Source organism: Chamaea fasciata, unplaced genomic scaffold (assembly GCF_029207755.1).
Source record: "Chamaea fasciata isolate MVZ Bird 193981 ecotype frontalis unplaced genomic scaffold, bChaFas1.0.hap1 SCAF_7, whole genome shotgun sequence".
Taxonomy (NCBI): Eukaryota; Metazoa; Chordata; class Aves; order Passeriformes; family Sylviidae; genus Chamaea; species Chamaea fasciata.
Window position 1 is genome coordinate 54,711,010 of NW_027094092.1, and position 19,462 is coordinate 54,730,471.

At 39.9% G+C, this 19,462-nt stretch overlaps 1 protein-coding gene across 3 annotated transcripts in view; it reads right to left on the reverse strand.

Annotated features, from left to right (window-relative positions):
• AHNAK2 (AHNAK nucleoprotein 2) overlaps positions 1–19,462 on the reverse strand; it is a 72,822-nt gene that overhangs the window by 22,221 nt on the left and 31,139 nt on the right. For all 3 annotated transcript variants that reach the window (XM_066188955.1, XM_066188957.1, XM_066188956.1), the window contains exons 2-6: positions 3,243–3,319; positions 2,386–2,475; positions 1,587–1,643; positions 842–983; positions 317–492 (exon numbers count right to left, since the gene is read on the reverse strand). In XM_066188955.1, coding sequence (XP_066045052.1) covers positions 317–492; positions 842–983; positions 1,587–1,643; positions 2,386–2,475; positions 3,243–3,319 — 542 coding nt within the window. The remainder of the gene's footprint in view (positions 1–316; positions 493–841; positions 984–1,586; positions 1,644–2,385; positions 2,476–3,242; positions 3,320–19,462) is intronic.

Consider the following 19,462-nt stretch of genomic DNA (forward strand, 5'->3'; position numbering starts at 1 on the left):
GCATTACAGAGATTACCCAAGTCTGTTTCATCAGTAGACAATTAACAATAAAAAAATGCTGATTCACTACAGAATTTTTTATACCCTAACACAAGATTGTAGATTAATGTAAAATCTATAGTCTCACTCAAGATATTTTAAAAGCTGCAAATATTGTGTGGGATTTTTTTAAAATCATGAATATTCATGCAAGTAACTTTAAACACATGTCTAAGTTTTAAGAAGACACAAGTGTGTGTTTTCTGATCCATTTCCACGCCCCGTATTACTCTAGTTTGTTACCCAAACTTTGTAAACTACTCAGATATCTATCTACCTGGCCTATCCTTTCCTTTTTGTGCTGGGCTGCAGAGTGTTCTAGATCTTCTTGCACGGCAATTTTTCTTTTGAGGCTGAATTGGACTCTGTATGGCTCAGAATATTGGAGAATCTTGAGTGCATCTTCGTATTTGATATTATCGAAAAATATTGTAGCACTTAGAAGCTGATCACCTACAAGTGGAATAATACATAATTTTAATTACATTGCATTTTCTTACAGTTTTTTCATTTTTTTTAATTTTAGTTTTGTATATACTACTTTCTACATGTTTTTTTTCACTATTCCAGTGAAAACTGATTTTTTTAAAATGTATACAGAAAAACCCATCACATTTCATTATTGTTCAAGCAAGCAAGTGGTCTTAGAAATGATTAATATGGACAGGTTAAGCTCACAGATAACATTAGCTGCTTTGAAATCTACTATTTGTGATACCTAAAGAGATGGCAGATCACAGAGCTACAAATCTCATTATTTAAAGATGCAGAATAAAATCAAAACAAAAAGTTCAGACTGTACCTTCTCTAAGACTAAATATTTTTGAAGCAGGAGATTCCTTAAGTACTTTTTTAATAAATAGTCCTTCATTTCCTCCACCTTTCACACTAAAACCACTAGCACCAGCTTCCACTTCTGTTTTCAGGGTCACTTCCATTGTCTCCTAGAGATAGAAAAAGATGTGAATTTATCATTTTTATTCATTTATATTAAAGGGTTCCAAGTTGTTCTACAATAAAAAATTTAGTCCCCTCAGGTATATTTTCAATATCTTAAGAAAGATTATCCAAAACAGAGAATATATTTACTCAGTGTGGTTTTGATTTGTTCTAAATTAGAATTAAGCACATGTGTTAGGGTTATGTTGGATCAGGGCTACAGGGAAAATAGGTTATAATTTTGAAATGTGAAACATATGGAAACTTTTAGGGCTGCAAGATATTATTTTCTGTGAAGATGTTAACTACTTGAATTAAAGTCAATGGGCCAGAAAAGTCAGAGTAAGAGCTGATGCTGTACTGTGATCAAATCAGAGAAGGTTAAAGAAAGAATTCTAAAAAGAATTATAGAAGAACCCCAAATAGGAAAAATAAATGCTCATGCTTGTTTCACAACTCAGCCATTCATGAAGCTCCTGGTCAAAACATGTCCAAAGTCTTTGCCCATTTGTCCTTCCTTCTGTCCACCCATTCATGCCTTTGTGTAATAACAAACTTTACTATTTACAAGGCTCATACCTAAAACTATGGAGTGCTTTTGGACTGACCTGTGGATGACTCTGTTTTGATTTGTCTGTAGAATGTTTTTTGTTTTCTTCTTGAAGCTGAAAAATAATTTTTAATTATTTGATGTTCAGAAGTCATGGTGTTCTTAAGTACAATGAAAATCAGTTAAAATTCCTGGTTAAGAGTAAGAATTGAGCCTGACTTTAATGGCAACAGAGCAGAATCAGAATAGAGTGCAATATACAACATGAATGATTTAACAATACTATTCCCAGTAGTAAATTAGATGCCAAGGCCTCCCTACATTGTACCAAAACCTGCATTAAATGAATGTCAGAGACCAAATGTCTTAAGATATTGGAAGCTTTTCTGTGTCCTAAAGTAGCACATTGTTCATGCTTTCAATTTTGTAAACATACTTTTCACTTATTCAACTTCAGCATGAATTTCAAACTGTTGCCTACTTAACATAGCTGTAGTAAATAAATCCCTAACTTTGAATAACCAAGAGGTACAGGTAATTTTGAAATACTTATTAGTTAGATCCAAGCCAATTAGGTATTCTAATAGGAAAAACATTGAAATTTCTTTGTGCTCTCTGCCTCGTATCCCTCACAGAATTAAGTCAAATGCATTTTCTTGTTGAGAAACAAGAACATGGTCAGCAAGTCCAGCACAAAATAAAACCATCAATGAACACAGCTGCAATTTTGGTGGGGACAGGAAAACAATATGGCTGCAAAAATGTCCCATTCTATGACACGTGACACTCTGCTACTTGTGGGAGTCTCTTGAATCTACTTGATAATGCCATGCCTACATGAAAATTCAATGTCTTGCCTTTAAATAGTCTTCTTCTATGGGATACTCATAAACTGGAGAGGATCCCTGTGGCCTTGGACGAATGTCTTCTACTGCCACTTCATTAACCTGTGGAAAAGACATAAGGGGTGGTAAAGGAACATCCACCATTAAATAGGGACTCATTTTTTTAGGAGTGTTTCTCTAGTTATGCATAGTGTCCTTCTAAGTAAAAACCTTTTGTTAGTGATGGTGGATAAAAAATAACCAGTAACTCTTTTTTAGGTCTAGAACAAATACGGTTCTCATGTTAAAGCACTCAAAACCACAAGGGACAGAGTTCTGAGAGACAAAAACCAGTGATATGCTTATTTTGATTTTATGTATTGTATGCATCTACAGACTGAACAGACTGAAAACAGATCAATTAATAATGATTGAAAAAGTAAAAAAAAAAAAAAGATCCCTTTCCTGCTCCATTTGCACTCCTAAACTTTGCATCCAATGGCATCAAACTTTATTGCTTTCTATAAGCAAGCAAACCATGGAAAAGTCCCAGCAGGTATTACTGCTGACAAGCACTTGGCATTCTTCCTTCTGCAGTCAGACAATAGGGAACCTAAACTGTCTAAATCTTTAGAGAAAAGTTACTGCAGTTAACAGCCACGTAATAGTTTGCTAAGTCTTGGTAGTAAACTTATGCCAATGATCCATGGCAAAGAGCAGATGCCTTTACATTGAAACATCTTACTGAGCTGGCAGGACAACCCCAAGCTGAAATACAGCATTTTTAATGGGAAGGAAAATCACCAGCAAGACCCAGCTATGAACAAAATATTTAAGATCCCATTTTGCCAAACTGTCATCACAGAAAAACTCAACTCTAAAAAACTCACAGAATCTTCATCCTCTGCATCTGCATCGGCATCAGCATCTCCTGGGGGCTCAGCTGGTCTCAGCTGTCGTCCAGAACCTGAAAGCAGCACACAGGTTGTTGGTGCCTGCAGGATCCACACAGAGCACAGAGCAGTCAGCTAGCAAGCTGAAACCCTCTGGAGCAGCATGGCAAGGGATGTGCACAGGCCAGTGGAAAGGCCTGCCTTAATTTAGATTCCGAGCATCAGAGAATGGTTTGGCTTAGAAGGAACCTTAAAGATCATCTAGTTCTGCCTGCAAGCCATGGGCAAGGTTTATCATCTGGCTAGCTTTTAGTTCTACATTTTCTCTAATCTAGGACTTTTCTCCTTTACAAAGGCTTCTACCTTTCTGGATATTTCTGTATCTTTGCAAAAAGAAAAGAAGTGACCATCTGCTGATCCCTGTCTCCTGCACCAGCCCCCACCTTTCCAAAGGGACTGAGTGTAGCCCACAAGGAAGGCTTGGAGGAACTGGAGACCCGAAAAAGGGAAGGAGAGGTGTACAAAGGGAATCTAAAGTATTTTTCCCTGAGCTGTTTTATTCTTTAAAGTATCAGAATCAGTAATTAACAGTTTGCCAATTCACAATAAAATGAATCGATTGAAATTCTCCATATTGAAACTCTTCCTCACTTCTGACAAAGGTCTTAAGAACAGGAGAGTAAACATCATGAACCTTGATAGTCACGAAGACTCTGTTTTCTTAGTTTTTAAACATATTGAGGGCAGACAGACATGAGGTGAAGGAGGTGGGCTGTCTGAAAGTGTGATTCTCTTGAAATGCTTTAAATTGGACACCAAAGAAAGAAAATAGCACGAATTAGAACATGTTTTCAGAGATCCAGGTTTAGCCAGTAGAGGACAGTGTAGCTGAACTACATATTCCGTAACGCACTAGCTATTCACATGCACGAGTCCTTGTCCCAATAACTATGTCTCTTTCCTGTCTCCATGCTCATTTTTTCCAAGCCATCAGGCTGTCTAGCTCCCCGACACTCAGTTTTGCAACTGCCATTACTATACATAGTTTTGGCTCTCCTAAACAGATCCTCTGGCTTAAAAATATGCTCAGAAACTAGAGAAAACAATTGACAAGAAGAGCTGTGCAACTCATTGTCTGTTTTAAATGGAGAATCCTTGGGCTGGAACACAACATTTCTGGATGTTACACACTGTGTGTGCAGACAAGATGGCACGACTTAGTCATGTCTGCACTGACTTGCACACGTTGCCAAGCTCTTGTTAAAGTGGCTGGGATTTTGTTGGTCATTCCTCATAGTTTTCTGATCTCCTGCATTTACTTTTTCCTTGATTTTTTGAAAACAAAATTATATAGTACAGGCAAAGTTTTGAAAGAGTTATGCCCCAGTGATGGACCGCTTTGTTAAGATGAATGGAAATAATGTTCTTCCAGTGGGAATATTCCATAACAGTCCATGGATCAAGCTTCCAAACTTGATAAAACAGAAGGCAATCCACATTAGCCATATGTACAGCATCATAATCAGCTCTCCTGCAGTATTCCAGCTCCAGGGAATTAGGATCAACCCAGAACACATCAAGGCTGCCAGACCATTCCTCTTTTACTCTTCACAGCACCAGTCCTGACACCTACAATGGACAATTCTAGGAAAGTCTAGAAAATGGTCTTAATTCACATTTTAACTCAGAGTAAAGATCTGCTTGAAATTTAGCATGATTCTTTTTCAAAAGCTCTAGCATTTGCAGTCTTCAGGAGCTCAAGAAATTTGAAAAATTAGCATAACCTAATTTAAAAATTTAGACATGGATTTAGGAACCTGATTTCAAGCATTTCTGCTTGAAAATTCTGGAATCCATTCATGAAGCACTTCACCAAATATATTTTAATAATCATCATATGAGGAGAAGAGCTGCAGGATTGATGCTTGATTGTTTGATTTGCCTAGTGCTTCTAAAGATTCAGGTGCCAACAATAAATTTTATGGCTGTTACTAAAATTCCAAGAAATAGTAAGGGCTTAGTCTTGTGGCATTGCCATATTTTTTCACTTGGGAGAATCCCACCCACAAGCCCTGCAGTCCAGTAGAATGACTTAACAGAAGATTGCTTGGATTGCTGAAGTGTTTACTCTTCAGTGCAGCACTTCATCGTTAACTACAGCATTGACCCCTGGTGGCTGCCAATAATTTTCCTAAGAAAATTGCTAAGAAACAGGAAAGAATCATCTGTGAGACTTCTTAGGCTGGTTCAATGCAGTTTGTCTTGTTTTACTCTGATGTAACTTCAGTGACATTTGAGTTGTCTGGAACTGGAGCAATGCAAGTTCAGTACCTCCCTTAAACTGTGATAGTAGTGTCTTTTCCTAAAAAAAAATCAACTGACCTGTATTACCGTCCCCAGGGTTAACAGAGATATGGGTGAGATTGTAGCGAGGGGCATCAGACACACAGATGACCTTCCCTCCCAAAGCTTCACACTGAGGCTTTTCCATCCACCCTGATTTCCCCAAACTCTGCCTAGGCTGCCCCTCTACGATAGTTAACTCATTTCATAAAAGACTTGTTGTGCCCTTGATTCCTACTGTAGAGTAAGATTTGCTTCTGATTATTTCCTGATTCAGAATACTTTCAAAAGAAATCTATAAAAGAGGGGCATTGCAGTATGTTTTCAGCAAAGCCTTCTTTCTGAGTAGAAAACCCTGTGCCAATAAACTATGATTTATATGCATGTCATTCTCATGCCCTGAATAGTAGCGATGCCAACATTTTATAGATTTTAACTTTTTTTTTATGGACCCTGGACAATCAATGCTTTGTTCAAAATGTTTTCATAAACAAGATGGAATTTACATCAGTGACTACTTCTAATAGCCACTGGACTGACTTCAGAACAAGGGAATTTTTTGAAAGTAAGCAGTAGGAGTTATATAGGCTGGATCATTTTCATATCACATGACTGAAATGTGTATCTGCTTTTTGAAATGCAATTATTTAAAAATTATTTTGTCTTTAGCCTAACAACCCAGATGGACTGTTTGGGCAAAACCAGAAGGAAAAAATAAAAAAAAAAGGTTATTTTTTTTGGTATTCACATTCAGTGGGTACAGTCTCCAAAATCACATTTGATACAATATAATGAATTCCAAGTACGACAGTGTCATTGAATTTAAATCAAATGTGCTTTAAGGTATTGTATAAAGAGAAACCTAGTTCTAATTGGAACACTGGCATGTAAAATTCCTGTTATCTGTATACTTTAAAATAAAATAAAACAAAACAGTACATGAGAATACCAGAGATGTTAATAAAAGAACAGTAATGTCTTTTACTGATCATCCTAGCTTCTCTGCTTCCGGACTACAGCCCTTTCTCTGCAATTCTTAGATTTGGGCTTCATGCTTTTTAAGATTTTGTACTGAAGTTATATTCGCATATGAATACTGAATTTAAGTAATCTGCTCTTATCTTTAAGCATATTGTTTTTCCTTGCATCAACTCACAACGTTACTTCAACAAATAGATTCTCTTAACAGACAGGAACCTGTATCATCCTGTAACAGACAGGATCCATGGTATCTGTCCACAGGTGAAAAGTTTTATGCTTTGCTCACTCACTTATTGTTGTTTAAGGTCACAACTTGTGCCTTTTCTTTATGAGGCTTTTGGCATTTGCTAGTTACCGTTTCCAAGCTGTGACAAGAAACTAACAGTCCTGTTTGTGCAGTGTTGTAGAAATAACTCTGAGTCCATAGCCAGTTAGGAAACTTGTGTCTTAACATGTGGGCAATGCTGGGATATCTTTAAATCAGGTCTACCCTGACAGTGCAAAGCACACTCTGGACACATAACCTCATTTGTGTTATTAATAAGGAGAAGGGGGAATGAGTAATTGCAAGACAAACAACAGCAGTAATAATTTAATGTCACTGTCGTTGTTGGCACTCTGTCTGACCCACTAAAGAATTCATACATGTAGGTCAGCAGTTTTCATGGTGCTCCCTCATGGGCTTACGGCGTGTTGTAAGCAAAGATATGCATGCATGGCTGCTGTCATGGGCAGCTTCAGCCGGCTCCTGTGCCAGACCTGTCCTCCTGCAGCCATCAGTCCCTGTACCTGCAGGTCTGTCTGTCCCTCTCCCCCCAGGCACCCTGTCATGGGGCTGTTATTCCTCATGCATGAATGGCTGGTAGCTGCTATTGCACTTCTCCGGAACGTCTTTTGTTTTTAAAACCACTTCCCTCCCTCCAGATGGATGGTGTGCCTGACATTTCCCCCCACAGCTTGTTCTCCCTCTCTTGCAGGTATCGCAATTGCTGGGATTCCTTTTCCTCCCTCAGAGCTCTCACAGCCGCCTGAGCAGGGCTGCCGCGAAGTCCCGCAGCCCCTTCTGATTCACTTCTTATGGTTGAAATGGGGAATACTTAGAATAGTTAGAATATTTTAAATCGTGGGTCCCGGTTCAGGAAAGCACTTGATAACAGGAACACTATGCACATGGCTGGCATTCATCTTGGCCTCTCAAGAGCACTTTTTCCGATAGGTGAGTTCACCTGACTCCCAAGCCACCAGCAATGCTGGAGGAAAACGATCCTGCAAGCATCAGCTGCAAAGATAAGAATCTGAAAGTGTCTGCAAATAAACCTTGTTGTGCATGTGCTGTGTTCCTGAAGGAAGCTGCCATGAGGTTTAAACTACGGTTTTACAGCACAGGCTCTTGCAGAGTCTGTGCAGGCTGGACCACAACCTCGAGAAGGTTTGTGGCGTTTCCAGTAAACATCCCCAATGATGCTGCGAAAAAACCACCAGCCAAAAAAAAAAAAAAAAAAAAAAAAAAAAAAAAAAAAAAAAAAAAAGTTTTATCTTTTACAGAGATTTCCTAGTGCATTCCAGAGACCTGGATTCATTCCATTGTCCTGCAAGATCCCATGGACAGAGTTACAACAACTGCTGGGCAGGGTTCTGGGGCACGGCCGGAGCGCAGCAGGAATGCTGCGGCTGTCACTGTATCTGGGCAGGATCCATGGCCATGGGGAGATGCGGGCACTCTGTCACGGAGAAAGCTGCCTCTCCCAGCCCTCCATCGCAGGAATGTCATGTTACTTCCCTTGAACCGCTGCCAGCGAGACAGCGGGGGCACCCAACAGCTCCACCTAGAAGAACCAGCTTGTCAGCTCTGAACAGAGCGGCTGGATGGAATGCCACAGTGGGAAAAGCAGCGTTCTGCCTCAGAAAAGGTTTTAAAGTGAGAGGGATCAGCACCGCCCCGTTAGTGTTTCCCCTTTGCTCTGTGCTGGGAGTGGGACCCTCCCCACCAAGCCCTGAAATTTCTGTGGGATGAAGACAAAGGACTACTCTGTGGAATGAAGATAAAGATTTTGCTGCTGAAGGAGTTTAACAGGCCTTATTATCAGCGGGATGCTATCAGAACCAGCTGGGCCGGTGTTCAAGCTACACTCCTGCCTTTGTTTTGCACTGGTTTGGCAATGCCCCTTGGCTGCACTCTGTCTCTGGGCTGCATACTTGAGCTGTGATGAATGTAGCTCAGACCTGGGAGCAGAAAGCAGGGGCTTGTAGCACACTGTGCTAAAGGAGCAGCTACTCCCAAATAACCAACGTGTGTGAATAGTTTCCTTCCATTCAAGGCATGAACAAGATGTTTTGATTCATTGCCTTGGTATGTTAAGCTGCCCTTGTTGGCTGTTAGAGTACTTCATTAAAAGCCTTCAAATCATTTCATCTCAAAACCTTTTGAAGACATTATATATATGTGAGTTACAGTCATGAGTCTCCCTGCCCAGTCAGAGCACTGTCCATAAAGTTAACACTTATTTTTATCAAAAGGAACAGTACTCTGCTCTGCAAAGTACATCCAAGCAGGGAAATGTCTCGAGAATTAGGGTTCCTTGCACACTATACTGAGCTCTGTAGGATTTTATAGAGCATTTTCTACAGGTTGACTAATATCAGGAAAGATGTGTAAGTGTAAGCGCACTGGCAACTAAGAACTGATATAAACACTACCATAAAAACAGAAACTAACAGCCCCCAGATAAAAAGAAGAGTGAATGGCTTTCCCATGAGTGTATGTTTATTGATAAGCTCTGACCACAGAATTAAAAGTATTAAAAGCATTCCTGCTCACACTTCACAATAGGAGCAAAACCTTTAGAAAGTTTGATCAGAAAGAAGTTCTTGAGTCTTACAGTGGTCCACCTTTCCTCTAATGGTAAAGATAAACTTAATAGAAACCACAGAACAATTCAGAGCATGAAAATAAATCACTCTGGTGGGACTCTGCACAGACCTTCTCAGCTAGAGTCATATTTTAACATGAAAAGCACAGGGGACTTTTTTTTTTCCTCCAACTGTCAAACTGAAATTTCCCAGATCCTGAGTTAATGACCTTCATCTAGCTATCATCATTTATTGGTTACTTGGCTATATAGGAAACGTAGTTTGGCCAGATCCACATAACTTTTCTGCTACAAGGATAAAATATTAACTAAGGTATTTCATTAGTCTGATATTTCACCTCTTCCTGAAACAGAATAATGTTTCCCACAAGTAACAGAGAGTTTGAAAATAAGCTGTTAACCAAAGTTTATTGCAAGAACATGAATAGAGTGATGTCCAAAAGACACAGCAAAAGCAGACAGCAGTGGCTGATAGCTGTATTTGGCTCTCCTGGTCCATCCCTTCTCTTCCTAGCTAAAACACAGCTACAAGTGGCAGGGTGAAAAAGGTAGCTGGAGAAATGCTCATGGTACCCGGTAGACAAGCAGAGGTTTGGTGCTGTTTCCCCAAGGCCATGGTTCTGTCTCAGAAGCACAAGTTTTGTATCATCTCTAGTTTTAATCTCTTTGTGTGGAGGGTAGGTATAACTTCCTGCCCTGTGTCTCTGTCTTGCATGTCTTAGGCAGGAATTTTCCTCTCTCTCAGGTTTTATGTGATAGAATGGGTTTCCAGTCTGTGCTTTACTTCCTGCATGAATACCTACAGTGTTCTCTTGCATAATATTGTGATAATGTAGTGAATGAGGACCCTCTATGATAATTGTCAATTATGATTTTTCCAGGATAGCAGGGCCTGTTCTCACAAAGATGCTAAAAGAAGGGAATCACTTTCTAGCAATTGTTGCTATGTGCACTCAAACTCCTGGACTGAACCAAAATTATTTACCACCCTTTTGAACAGAAAGTGAGTTAGCAATTCATAGCCAAATAAAGCAATAAAGACTGGTCTAATCCTCCCTGATCCTCAGCAGTCTTATCTCCTGGGACTCTCAACAGTTTTATCTCTTGGGATATACTGGTTTTACTTGCAATTTATTTGCTACCGTGCTGTAAATTCTTGTATGGATGCCCAAATAAAAACTCCTGGAGTGTCACTGCCCATCTGGATGAACTGAATTTTAAGAAGGGTTTCAGGAACATGTTGCAAATGAAGAGCGTTCACTTGCTTACCAGCTTCAGAAACCCTAGTGGGAACTACTCTGCAGCTATTTGGTTATCCAATATATTGATTAAGCATCTTGCAGTTTTCTCCCCTCTGAAAGAAACCCCTTCACCTATACAACAAACTAGACTTGGGAAGGGAATGCACAGTACATCTGCCTTCCCCTCAGAGCAAGGAGTTGATTCCTGCCATCTTCCCTGTTAGATAGCTGTGAACTCAGCTCTTACCATGACTTGTCTAGAAGCAGGGGCAGGTAGGTGCCTATTGCAGATAAGGCCCATAAAGATCACAGAAATTGACTTTGCCACATTCCTTCCCCTCTCTGATTCACCCTTCCAAGAATTCAGGCTTCTACCAGAGCAGATTGCCTGTTCCACTGCCAAAGCACAGCCCTGCTCAGGTTTATAAATGAATCAAATGAATGCATTTATGGAAAATGATCTCTCTGCCTGCATAGGCTTGATTGGCAGCCCCGGAGACTCAATTTCTCTGGCCACAGAGTCAGTATTTCTTAAGAAGAAGTGGTTGTAACCCCAGGCTGTCTCTTAAGGTAGCCCAGTACTGACAGACTGAAGAAAGATGGTAATTCTTGGTGGTTTTGGTAGAAAGCACATTTGTTCTGTAAGAATAGGTCTTAAGAATAAGAATAGAGGAACTGGTAACATTTTGCAAGAAGCCCAAAGAAACTGATACAGGCTCTTTATAAATGGCACTTACCACCTCAAATTAGAAACAGACTTTTTAGCCCAAACTGCTAAAAATGCTCTTCAAACCCTTTGCTTAAAAAAATCCTTATCAGAATCAATGCTCAGTAAGAATTTCTGTATTTAGAGATAAATATAGACACATACATACATACATATATATACATACAGAGAGGAAGAGTTCATATTATGATCCTTATGGTCTAGAAGACTTTTATTTCTCCTTACGCCACTGATAAAATTCAGTGCACAATTAAGTGCCCAGATACAGCAATATTAATGGAGTGATGCTACTTTGGCCCTCTCTTTGGTATGCTGGGCACAGCCCCTCTCAAACAGGAATGCAGAAACAAACCTTGCAGTTTTCCCACAACCTTCTGTGGGGGCTTTTACATAAATAACTGCCTTTGGAAACAGGTTTTCCCTTCAAGAGAAAATTCTCTGGGCAACATGTTTGGATGTAAATCACCACAGAAGGAAATATTTTTTAAGGTTTTAAATTCCTTAATGTATATGTAATACAAGAGATACGGGATAAAGGTGACAGAAAATTGTTATGGGAAAATATTTTACATCAAAGATAAAGTTAACAGTTCCCTCACTTTGTTAAGATAAAAATCTTTTCTGTCAAAAAACACTGATAGTAGCAAAATAGCATTTGGCACAGCTAACTTTTCCTTGTTTTTGTGTGGTAGGAGATTCTCTTTAAAATTGGAGAGAATTTCTGGATGCAGACTGTGGGTTTACAAAAGCGTAAAATCTCATTTACAGATAAACTAATCCATTGAGTCAGATAAATAAATAAATTTGCTTAGTTCTGCCCACATCAGTGTAATTCAAATCTGAATAAATGGGCTATAAACTTGGGTTTCAGTCACAAAAAGGTCAGATTTCAAAATAATTTAATTGGTCACATACCAAATTCTTTTTGAAAAAGTTGTCTCTTGATTTCAGCCCATTGATTTTCACCTCTTTTGTGAACACCTTTCCCTAGCAGATAAATACCTTGCCCCAGGATTTTCTGAATGGGTCATTTGATACGTCATCTTTTACAAATTAAATCTGTTAACGTAATCTTCATTGTTTGAAATTAGAAATAATTATGTAAGACTGAAAAGCATTGGAATTTTAAGTGTATATTAATTTACAGAAGGAAAAACTGATGCTGGCAAACTTCTGTTGCTTTATAGTTTTGAAAAAATTAAATTGAATCTTTGCATGTGGTTTTTAAATGGTTCAGTACTGATTTTCCATTTCGGTACCTCCTAGTACCCAAAAATAACAAATCAAAATGCTTGCTTAATAGATTAGAGAAAAACACAGTTTAGTTAAGGAAATAGATTTCAGTTTTAGGTTTCACAGACACTAGTATAAACGATAGGGAGAAACCATTTCTTTCAAGACTCATTACTGCAGTTCTGGATTTCTTTCTGGTTAAAAGACTAAAATAGCAAGAAAGTAACTACAGTGTGGTTCATCCATGAATGAATGGAGATGGGTGGAGTTGTTTGAAAGCACTAAGAGGACTTTCTTGGATTTGATTTGATTATCAATCCTAACGCTGATTCATAACATTCCCAAACATCCAGAGCTTCTCTGTAATATGAAAATAATGATATCTAATGGAAACGAATAACTTTATTACAATGGTCTGTTCACACTCAGGAAAAGTATTTTCTAACTCAGTTAAAACAGGATGCATTCTTTTTGAAGGCCCATGGTAAGGTTTTTCTTGATGAACAGCTGTGCTGGATTCAGACTAATGCAAAAGGAAGAGTAAATTACATTTTGCTCTTCAGCCAGATCAAGGGCTCCATTGAAATAAAACAGCTTTTTACCAATATAAAGTATAAGGAAAAGGAAGATCCTGGGGCTTCAGATACAGTTTTTGAGATCTGCTGCAAGGTGGATTCTTCAGTCATTTAAATCTGTGCAACAGGAGGACAATCCAGTGGCTTCTCCCCGCTCTGAAGAATAGTAATGACCACCTTGATTTGTGGAACTGTGAAGAGTTTGAGCAAAAGGAAAGACTGGGAGGCACCTGGAGATGCCTTTCTGCCATCTGTAGGGTTTTCTGCACATCTTTGCAAAGAAAATTATTAAACAAATGGTGTTTTACTACCTGTGCTCTCTTGCACCCTGCCTGATCCAATGGTCCCAGTGAGGACTCTGCTGTCTGAGCAGTGGTTCAGCTCTCTGTGAGCTCTGCTCTCAGCAGAGAGACCACTGCTCTCTCCTAAGGAAGGTGGATTTGCATTCCTTGCACTATGCACAGCTTACAGTCAATAACACCAGAAAAGGAGAATGATTGCTACCATGAAATTATCCCATCTAAAACAAAAGGCTCCACCACCATCTTACCGTGACATCTTTAAATACTGCAGCCCCAAAGTCCTTCACGGACTGAGATGTTAATAGCAGAGACTGAAATATTTGCTTTATATAGTGGTGCTGGGGGAGTGTTGACGGAATTCTGCAACTACACTGAGAGCAGAATTTGTTTCTTTCTTCATTGCAAATAATTTGAACACTACTTAATCCCACTTTGAACACTTATGAAGATCTGCCCCCATTTGACCAAAAGAGAGTAAAGAAAAGCACTCTGCTGATCTTAGAAGATGAATGCCCAGAACTCTTCTTCTTTTCAGAGAAATCAAGTGCAGGGCTTGATGCAAAAGGAGACAGATGGGAAAAGGGCAAAGACAAACCCACACATAAGCCCAGAGTAAGTCACAGAATGGTAGAATCATGGAATGGTTTAGAAAAGATCTTAAAGATCATCTCATTCCAACCCCCCTGCCATGGGCAGAGACACCTTTCACTAGACCAGGTTGCTCAAAGCCTCCTGAAGTCCTGCTAACTGAAAAACAGGTCCTTCTACACTTCTACGTCAGGGAAAACTACCGTGGAAAAATTATCTCAAAAGGTTTTGAAAATATACCTGGGCCACAGTCTCAAGTGTGTAGGACTCAGATTCAACAACACTAAGCAAAGCACAGAGTGAGGGTTAAAATGTAGGATCTCCTGGGGCATGTCCTGTTGCTGTGGGTTTGGTTCAGGGAAAGAGCTCTTTGTTTTGGGAACACAGCTTGGCCAATGCTAGGTCTTGTTCCTGATCCCTGAACTTCTAAAACCAATTCTCAGAGGGCTCAAGCACACATGTGCAAAGTACATGCTGCTGCAGGTTTATCCTCTGCAGCTGGAACCACTGGATCTGTGAACAACTTCTAGACTGGTTGGTACAAGGAGGTTCTGATGGATTTGTTACTCTTATCACTTGGGCAGGTGTGGGTATTACAGCTATGTTACTCTGCACACCTCTGCAGCAGGGAATGTCACGACCACTTCACACATACATGTTCAAAGAGAGGGATCTGAAAATGTATCTGAACAATTTCTAGGGAAGTTTAAGTTCTCCTTGCAGAGCAGTGCCAGCTCAGGGATACTGGAAAACACATTTTTCATGCATATGTTTTTTATTAAATGCAGCTGTCAAAACAGAGCAGGGCTCATGTTCCTGAAAAGGTGCAGGGAAGAGAAGACAAATGGTTGGAATAAAGCAGGAATGTGCCTACTCTGCCTAGGCAAAAATCACCACTTCTGCAGAGCCCTCAGGGCAACCTTCAAACTAGCTGGCTCAGGGACTGGTAGCTGTGTAGCTGCGGGATTTCAGTGAACGCCTTACAAACCCAACCAACTTCCCAGGGAAGCCAGTATTTGCTGCACAAGCCACTCCTCCCGTGCCCGGACCAGACAGTGTCTATCCCAGCTGGATAGACACCAGCCCTGCACAAACTGCACCTTCCCAGTGCTGTGGAGGCACAGCCAGACAGAGCCTGTCCTCACCAATGCTCACCCTCCCTGCCATGCTGCAGATGATGTGTTCCAAGTGTGCTGGCAGGGAACCGAAACCATCTACTGCAATCTGGTAACACCTACCTCTAATCATTTTGCTGCAGTAGAATTATGGAGGCGAAAACAGCAAAGGCAAAGCAAGATTTTATTTTTTTTTTAATGATAATTTTCCTCTTATTCTGTAGATATAGATTCAGATTTTAGCCTCTGATGTAAATGTGTGTCCTGAAGGTGTTCAGCTGAATTTATAACAGTGCAGGAGCAGAATTTGGCCGTGATATTCAGATGACAACATCAGTTAACGGACTTGCTTATTTCTCCATAATGTATTATTTGGGTTTTCTACGAGGTTCCTATTCAACCAAGAATATAGTCTAAATACAATGCAGTTGTGTGGCAACAGTGTACCAGATAAATTCAGCTAACTCTGGGTAATATCACAAAAAAATATGTGTTTATAACTACATGCCAGTTTCTGACTAATGCTTTTGTTTGTTGCTATAGCAAACCACACATGAATCTGATAGCCAAAAGCATGTTTATGACTAACCTTAGCTCTCTGGGGATTGAACATTTGGAATAAAAAAGAAAAAAAATCCCTAAACCACAACACACAACGTGAGGAGAACATGATAGGAAACACCTTTTTTGGCACGAGTTACTATGAACATTAAAAGAGAAGAACATTGTAAGTGGAAAACATTAGGAAATGGGAACTGTGGGAATAACCGCCTTTAACCTACGGCAATTCAAATCAAGCTTTCACTTCACATCACAAAGTTGTCTGTGCAGGACTAGAGAACTTTGCAGGAAGTCCTGGCTGCGTGCTAAGAGATGGATTTAAGCCTCTGAAATCTGGAGAAGCTTTGTATCACACTTTATAACACTCAGACCACTTTACTGGAGGTAATTTTTACACCGTGCCTTGACACCTAGGACATGGGTATTCACTTAATTAATTTCTATTACCATTTATGCTTTAGTAGTTTCCAAGAGCCTGTCCCAAGACTGACACCTCATTATGCTGTACAAATACACAATGGAGAACAATGCTGGCCCCCGAGGGCTTTCTGTTAAACTAACAGAGAAAGCCAAAGGGGCTGGACAGAGGGGGAGGCAGAGACAGAGAAGTGATGTTGACTGCATTACCCAACCAGTCAGAGGTTGAACCCAGGTGTCTGCATCCCAGTTCAACTGACTGATTCCAGTTGCCAGATATGTTACTGTGAGAAGAAGAATACATTATGTACCCAGCAGAGGAGAGAAAATCAATGCAGTTGAAGTGACACCTAAACTAGGACACCCTACAACAAAGCTACAGTATGTCAGGCAAAATTTATACTCGTTACCAGGTTATTCTTAATAATATTTTCCCCCATAGGTTAAAAAAAATAAGGGGGAATATTGCAGTAGAGTGCATAGATCAGATCAATCTCCATCAATGCATTTTATTGATTTTAATCACTCTGTCTCTATACTTGAATACTGCATCTTTATTCTCAGATTTGTACAGCGCATAAAGGCACATTATTATCACTATTCCTGACAACTTCTTCCATCATCTGTATGATACTCAACAGAGTCTTGAGTTCATGTACAACTTTGTGGAGAGATAAGTCTGCCCAAGCTCTCATGTTCCAGGTATTTCCGAAAAGTTTCATGAAAGACATCTTGACCCACCAGTAGGATCATCAGGACACAGCAATAAATGGAAGCTTACAAAAATCAGCAGGATTTACAGGATACCTACAGACCATCTAATGTCACAGGATCAAATCCTGAAGTACTGATATTTCATTCTGTACCTGTTCAAGCAAGACATCACTTGGCCTCATTGAAACTGATACGTGGCATGTTACATTGCATTCATCTTGTAATTCAGACTGTGATATGGGCTGAGGTCAGCTTTGATTTCATCTTCAAAACCCAGCAGAGCACACATCACTGCTCACAGCAATCACACCTGCAACCTTGTAAGAATAAATGCTTTGAGGAAAAAATGCAAGCATTTTGTAGATCAGCCACGAGCTCCATTGGTGGGTACAGCAGGCAGCACTAAGACAAAAGTGTTGTATAAAGTGTGAAACAAAGGCAAATAAGAGGCAGAAATTTTCCAGCAATAGTCCAAGTATCACTGCTGGACTACAGACGTGGTGGCATGCAGAGGGCCATATATGACTCTCTCTTGGCTTTCAACATGCTTTTTCAGTTCTTCACATTTGGCAGAAAATGCATCTTACGAAAAAGGAAAAAAAAAAAAAAGGAAGCTGCCAGGCTTCTTTCCTCCACACTGAGAACCTGAAAACAGCTTTGGGTCCAGAAAGCACAAATACAGAGGCCATTTCAAAATAGCCACCTCCTTCTCTGAGATTTAGCCGCAAAGCAATTGCTCTTCCCTGGGAGTGCCGTAGAAAATGAAATAGGAGATCGTAGGTAGAGGTTGCCAACCCAAATTCAGCTCCAAATTACTTTGTGATGGGTAGTAGGAGCACTGGTTACTGGTACTTATGGACACATTTTATGCAGGTAGCATGGTGCTACTTCATGAACATCTTTCTCTTTGGGCTCTCAAAGGGCTCTCAACCCCCTTGCACCCTCTATCACACAGGCAGCACATACAAATCTGCCAGCGTGGCAACTGCAGCATCTTGGTCATGGTCACCAAGGAAGCCCCTCCACCTGCCCAAAGCACCATGTGAAACTAGGTCAGCTCTCCCCACCTTGCAGAAAATAATATAGCAAAGTGAAAAAAAAAAAATTTAAAAAAATTACTAGCTCAAAGTCACAAAGCAAGTTGGCAGCAGAGCCAGCAATAAATACAACCCAGATGTCCTGGATTCCACCTCCTCCCTGCACCATGCTGCCTCTCTTAGCTCAATGCTGGAAGGAAATGTTTTACATTTACTCATCCCTCCTTTTCCTTTGTCAATAGAAATTAAAGCAGGCATCTGACTGCCTAAGCCTTGAATACTCCAATGGTTTCCAAGGCTTACAGCAAAGTCAGCCAACATTTCTATTGAATCCAGCCCTAATGGACAACTAAAAGTGATTTCTTTGCCAAGTAGCCTATCAGTGAAAAACTCATTTAAGCACATACTACTTTTATATAGATACTCACTGTATATACATTTATATATTTCATGACTCTGCAAAGAACCACTAATTACAAAACCACAATTTTTGTGACTGTAGTGGCTTTGGCTGATGTAGAGTTAATTTTTTTTCATAGTGGCTGGTATGGGGCTGTGTTTTGGATTTGTGCTGGAAACAGTGTTGATAATTCAGGGATGTTTTTGTTATTACTGAGCAGTGCTTCCACAGAGTCAAGGCTTTTTCTGCTCCTCACATCAACCCCACCATTATGCAGAGTGGGGGTGCAAAAGGAGCTGGGAGGGGACACAGCTGGGACAGCTGACCCAAACTGACCCAAAGGATATTCCAGACCATATGGCTCAGCATATAATGCTGGGGGAAGAAGAAGGAGGGGGAGGACACATTCAGAGTTGTGGCATTTGTCTTCCACAACGCCTGTGATGGAGTCCTGATTTCCTGGGGATGGCTGAACACCTGCCTGCAGTGAATTAATTCCCTGTTTTGCTTTGCTTTTGTGTGTGGATTGTTTTACCTATTAAACTGTTCTTATCTCAGCCCATGAGTTTTTTCACTTCTCCTATCCTCTCCCCATCGCACTGAGAGAGGGAGTGAGTGAATGGCTCTGTGGGGCTGAGATGACATCTGGGGTTAAACCATGACAGCAAGTTAACCAAGCAGTGAATAAACTGATGTACTACTATAAAAGAAAAAAAAAAATTTAAAAAAAAAAAAAAAAAAAAAAGCTACAGCATGCATTTTGTAAGTATAAATTTAAGACAAGCCTCTATACCTTTTTATTTTGTTGAAAGGTAGGAAAGTCTGTCAGGATGTTTCTTTCATTGAACACACTCAGGTCTGCCAAAAGATTGATAGCTAATTAACATTAATTTCCCATCAATTTATTTTGTGAACAGAATGTCCAAATATTTAAAATTTGCTCATTAAGCTATCTATGGTGCCTGTGTGGTAGGCCATGTTCATATATTTTCCAAAAGCAATATAAATTTCATTTCCACTGAATTTGTTGTGTACTGTCAGCAAAATATCCTTACTGCTATCAGCCCAAGGTAAGTCCATGTCTCTGAGCAGTTAACACACCCTTACTTGCCT